The 6,113-nt window shown below is 36.6% G+C and overlaps 1 protein-coding gene across 1 annotated transcript in view; it reads right to left on the bottom strand.

The window, feature by feature from the left end:
• Positions 1-243: 243 nt before the first annotated feature.
• prkd1 (protein kinase D1) overlaps positions 244-6,113 on the bottom strand; it is a 65,711-nt gene continuing 59,841 nt past the window's right edge. Inside the window, exons 20-21 of the mRNA XM_086182555.1 lie at positions 3,885-3,970; positions 244-2,943 (exon numbers count right to left, since the gene is read on the bottom strand). Of these exons, the coding sequence (XP_086038681.1) occupies positions 2,713-2,943; positions 3,885-3,970 (317 nt within the window). The 3' untranslated portion in view covers positions 244-2,712. The remainder of the gene's footprint in view (positions 2,944-3,884; positions 3,971-6,113) is intronic.

The following is a 6,113-nucleotide window of genomic DNA, read 5'->3' as shown; positions in this document are numbered from 1 at the left end:
GATATATTTTTTAGCCTGATAGCATAATTGCCTATTTTGGCCAAAATTAGGTATCTGCCAAACTCACCTAACCAACTAACCCATGTTTTTTTTTTCTTTTTTTCCAAAAACCCTGAAATATGACTTATGCAATTATGCTATGAGGCTAACGATATCAAAGTTTAACCTTATTAAATAAACACATTGTCAGATTTCTTTTTTTGTGTTCTAGTAAACAAGGCAACATTGGAAAGGTTTCATAAGAAGTCACAATCAGATATGACATTGGCGTTTTTGAATGAAACGTAAAGCACGGTGATGTCAACTGAAACAAAGAGCAGGCTGCTAGCTGTCTTAAGCTGACTTGAAATATCAACCTTATTCTCTGTTATTATCTACCATGTGGCTCTAAATCTATGATCCTTGTGAATTTCTGCATTTCAGAATCATGAACTTTTCAATGTTTAGAGCGTTTAGCAGCAAAATTTAGAAAAAAAACCCATTTGAAAAACCTTCCAATTTTCTCTCATACAAAACCAGAGGAATTCTTTGGTTTCATGAACATTGACCAAGATGAAAATTTGATTTGTTGACAGAGGACAATTAACCATGCGTGCAAGGTGTCGGGTGACCATTTTGATGTTGAACCACAGTGAGCAACATGCTTTGGAAGAGAAGCTATGCTATTGCTGTGCATCTGTGGTCAAAACTGTGACTGTAACAAAAGAAAACTTTCACAAAAACATTTTAAAAAGGAACAGAAGAACATATAAATTCTGGTCATGTATAAACATGTATGTCTGGATAACAGAGGCACACAAAACTTTTCTCTTGCTGATTTTGTGATCTCATTGACAATGACTTCTGACCAAATGAGTATTTTCATTCTGAAATGGTTAATACTTTCTACTGACTGCAGCAGTCGCTTGATCATTGAATAACATCATTAAACAAGATCTTTTCTATTGGAATAAATCTTCTTGCCCTTTCTCTGACATCCTACCGAAGAAAATCAGGAACTATATTTGTGTTGCGAAGGTCAGCTGTCTTAATTTTTAATTTCAGGAATAGAAGATGTTCATTTTTTAAAAATAATAAATTGCATGCCAAAAAAGACATATTATTTGTGCTGACCACTGACCTGTTAGCAATGATTAATTTAAGTAAAAATTAATTTAAAAATGTAATATAAACTATGTCAGCTCTAGCAGTGTCTAAAATGAGGACCAAAACAGCTCTAATGAATAAATCAATGATTTTTTAAAGAGACACAAATGAAAGAACATAAGCCTCCTTCATCAAATATGTGTGCAGGTTAATTTGAAAACAAATAAAAAAGGAAACAATATTTTTTTTGTTTTGTTTAACAACACATTCATGTGAATATTGAGGCCCTTATTTATTTAGGATAATTGCAGTTTAAGTCCTCCATAAAATGTAACATTTAGTATGCTTTGATTCATGTTTCATGATGATCTTTAATCTAAGTAGAAGCCAGCACCATTATCATCAAAAGTCCCAATTATGAAATCAGTCTAGGATTAAGATGATGTCACAATTTCCAAGAAACCTGCTTGGCCCGACTGTCTCAAAGAAGAAATACCACTTATGAATGTTTTGATTGTTTAAGTAAATTGCATTGCAATCACCAGAGAAAATGTATTTTATTCACTCATTAACGATGAGCATTTCCCAACTGCAAGACCTGTGTCTTGTAATCAAAAGATTCATTAATTATAATTATATATTCTTGTTTCATGATTACAAGGAAGGATCTCATAATTACTTAATGTATTTCATTTAATGGGGATGATTCAGAGACATTAATACATAGGAAACAGAAATTATGAAACAGGACACAAAGGACACAATAAATAGATCAACCCACTTGAAGTAGCTGGAAAAGTTCCACATACAGTACTGTATGTAAAATTGATGTACACTGCAAAAATCCTCATCCAAGACATTTACAATTCCTTTTCAATTTATTGTCACGGCTGATGAATCAAATCTAAAATTAATTCAGCAAAAACCCTGTGGGGTTAATTAAAAAGTAGTTACATTGGATGCCCTAAAATGCTACAATTTCAGAAGCTCTGAATTTCTAAAGCCAATCATAACTTGTACAAAACAAAATATATATATCAAAATGTATGTGGTTTCTGTCTCGAAAGATGTTTGGTCATCTCCTTGCCAATGTTGGTGAGGACATCCTAAGACTTCAAAGCTGTGTTGCAAAAGTAGAATAAAGACAATCCGTATAAAATCAGTTTGTTTTGCCTTACATTTTTGTAAATTTTATTTTAAGTTACCAAAATGAGATCATCATCATCGTCAAGAAATAAAGTAATTTTGTGATTTATCATTTAAACCAATAAAATAAATTATTACTTGCCTTGAACTTACAAGGATATGGTGACTGGGATATAGTTATTGAGAGACCTCAAGCTGAAGCTATTCACTAACTACTAAATCATTTGTGTATAAATAGAGAAAACATTATTACGAGATGATTTACTTTTCTTTGGTGAATGCAAAGCATAACATAGGAAAAAGACATTACATTCCAAGTTCTCTGATTTGGTTTAAAGGATGGTGAATCAATTTATATCATGTGCTATTTCAAAACATGGTTGTGTTGTTAAGTCATCTTTCAAATGTCAAAATTTGTGCATTGATATTTCTTACAGTCACTTATTTCTCTGTTACTTTTTTCTAAAAGAACCCTACTCATCAAAGTTCGCTGACCCTCTCACTGAGGGTCTCCAGCTCCTCCTCCTGTTCCTGGTAATGCTCCACTGCTTGTCCGCTTTCACCACAGAGCCCTGTACCAAGGTAGCTGGGATAGTCAAGTCCCCTTAGCTGGGCATGATGATGCCAACGCAGGTCATCGCTCTCATGGGTGATGTAGCGCTCGTTCATCCGGCACTCCAGATTACGCAGATCCAGCCACATCTGGTAGTCCTGGTGGAGCAAACAAGAATACTTATCTTTCATGTCTGCAGACATGATGTTCCAGGAGCCATGACCAGAAAGTTGGTGTGTTCACTCATCGCGTAAGAAACAGAGAAATGTTAACTTCCTTAGTGTGAGCTTGAGAATGAGCTTGTGAATATAAATTGCACTGTGCCACTGCATTGAGTCAGTTTGAAATGGAAATTTATTGCCTTGCTCTGTGGAAAAGCCTTAAAAAGTTCTGAAAATGTTGCTTTGAACAACCTTTTATGATAATGGAATTTTTGGAAGGGGAGGCATCAGTGTGCCTTTGTCATCTTGTTAGCTAACATTAGCTAGTTGCCTAAAAGAAGACAAAAAAAAAACCCAAAACATCATGACACATTTTTTTGGTAACAGTAATAAGGTTATCAGATAATTGTTTCTGTGTGACGTTTCAATAAATGTTAGAAAAAAAGCTTTTTTCTCTCCAGAGTTTGGTTTGCCAATTTTGCTTATTTGCCCTGGCTACTCAGGGCATTCTCATTAGCCTGGAAATAAGGCTCTTTAGTAGATGTATTTCCATTCATAAACTGAATACATTACTGGACAAATAAATATTGTGTTATCAAAAGTATTTGCTTCATCCCACCCTTTGAAAAAAATATTTAAGTTCATTAGGTCCATGCTTTCCAGCTGCTCATTGGAAATGTGTATCTCAGTCCCTGAGACTGTACACCAGGGAAAGAAATACATGTAACCTCACTATTTTCAGTTTACCCTAATAAGAAAAAAAACAAAACAGCTTGTTTGGCTTAGTATTTCGCTGTCAGTCTGACATTGCAGAAGGTCCCATGATCCTCCAGGAATTGTGTTCAATCCTGCTTCAAGCAGGCATATTTTCCTTATATATTTTCCTTATATTTCCATATATATCCTTTAATAATATAATCTAATGTGGAGCATGTTACCTGTAGCCAGGGGTGACTAAGCGTCTTGTCGACGCTATATCTCTTTCTCATCTTCACTTGCAGTAGGTTGTTAATCAGGTCGATGGCTGCAGAGAAGCACAGAGAGAGGAAGCAGGAATATGTGATGAGCGAGAACACTCAAGCGAGGAGGGAGGAATGAGGAGGATGTGGGGTCGGGACCTCCCCCCATGGCGAGGGTCCAGCCAAGGCTAATGAGCAAAGCTAACATGATGTTAACATTTCTTCAGGGGTCAGCAGTCTGAACAGCTCTGGGACCCCAGGACCCTGGGACCCCTCAAGTCCAAAGGGGCCTCCATCGCTTGGCATTATGCACATGAATGCACCACCACATGAAAAGACCCCAAATCTGTCTGTCTAACTTTCTCCTTCCAAGAACTTTGCACCCTCCCTCACATCACATGACCTCCCTCTCATTGGTACTGTAAAGCCCAGGCATAGAGATGTCAGTTCGTCCAACACTTTAGATCACAGCAGGAAGTCTGAACCTCCCAGACGGACCAAGCTGGAGGTGATTATTTCCTGAAAATGTTCTACACATTTCCAAGAAATTGTCACTTTGATTCCAAACACAACTGTAAAATAAACTATAAGAAAACAGCATCATTTCTCATTTTCTGTTGCTTCTCTTACAAATACAATTGAATACATTGGGTTTCCACAGGGATTAAGAAGTCTTGAAAAACATTTGATTATTACAATTTATGGCCATAGAAAGTTCTGAATACAATTCTGAGAAGTCTTAAAGATGTTAAATGTGTTTAAGGAGAATATCTGGGCTGTGAATTGAGTGCTACAGAAACTTAATGCTTTCCTCACCTTTTTACATTTTCAAAAATTGGCAACTATTGACAACATCTTTGTACATTTTCAAGAAATTGGCCCCCAGATTATTTTGTGCTATGGTATAATTTAACATATCAAAAGGATGATGTAAGCCTATATTTTCATTCAAATAAACCTTGTTTCCTTGTAAAGTGTATTTGTTTATTTATTTCTAATTAACACTTAAATGAGGGATGGTCCCATGAAAAAAAAATGTCTTACACCCTTTCCACACTGAAAAACGCGTGTCACCGCAGGTTTTTGGACCCACGTTTGCTCGTCATTTGGGCACATTCAAGCTTCCAGAAGACCTGGGTCTGTGAGGGCTGCGTGCCTGTGTTTTTCTCTCTCGTACGTAATCGCGCTGACAACGTCATCATTTCACATAAACGTGCGCTGGAACACTGAGAGGTAAACAAACAACAACGTGGACGTCGCCGATGTCGAACGTTAGTGTTGCCGTTGCATGCATTGCAATGTTGTCTCTTTTGCAAAGCAAACAAATTCAGCGCAGATTGGAAAATGTCCGAGCTCTAATGCAGCGAAGGAGGATGGAGTTTTTGGCAAGTCTGATAGGGAGCTGAAGAAGCTACAGGTGGAGAAAAATGCATTTCATTAAAATATGGGACCTCCATATATAAAATTGATATTTCTATTTAATAATTAGGGCCTGTGCCCCAAAGGGGGTGAAGCCCCTAATGGATCTGTTCTGTTTTTTTTTTTCTTTCTTTCTTTCTTTCTTTCTTTCTTTCTTTCTTTCTTTCTTTCTTTCTTTCTTATTATTCCACCACTTTAGACTTCAATTTGACCCCCTTAAAAATCTCAAAAACTCACCAAACTCCAACACGCCACTTAGTTTTCTAAAAAAAGGGGCACTATTGCCATAGGAATGTCATAGAGACATTGAACCAAAACTCAGTTATTCTTCTCATCAAGACCTACAAATCGTACAGTAACATACATTAACATACACCCCTGACCTAAATCCAACAGGAAGTCCACAGTATGCACATGAAAGTAAAACTTTTCACCAATTTTGGACCCGAACAAATGCTATATCCTTCTCCTTCTGTTGATGGTATTGCCTTCAAAATTTAATACATGATTTATGACACTGTGCTGCACAAAAGTTAGCAAAAACTTTGTAATAATTCAAACGGTTTGGTTTCTGTAAGCCCCAAAAGATGCTGTGCCACAAGTCTGACCACTTTCCAACCTGTATCACTGGATTCAGGACAAATTTTCCTGCTAAAATGTGAATTCTAATATAAGATTTGGCCAAAGGCATGGGATTTACAAGGATATTCCACAAAAAGAGTACTCTAAAATCCTCATCAAACTGACAGGGCAAAGGAGAGAAGGAAGGGGGGGTGGGTAATGTCAGAG

Source organism: Aulostomus chinensis, chromosome 17, assembly GCF_037954235.1.
Source record: "Aulostomus chinensis isolate RoL2024-O1b breed Wild chromosome 17, RoL_Achi_v1.0, whole genome shotgun sequence".
Classification (NCBI taxonomy): domain Eukaryota; kingdom Metazoa; phylum Chordata; class Actinopteri; order Syngnathiformes; family Aulostomidae; genus Aulostomus; species Aulostomus chinensis.
Note: the sequence above shows the minus strand (reverse complement) of the source record. Positions and strands in the feature narration are given on the sequence as shown.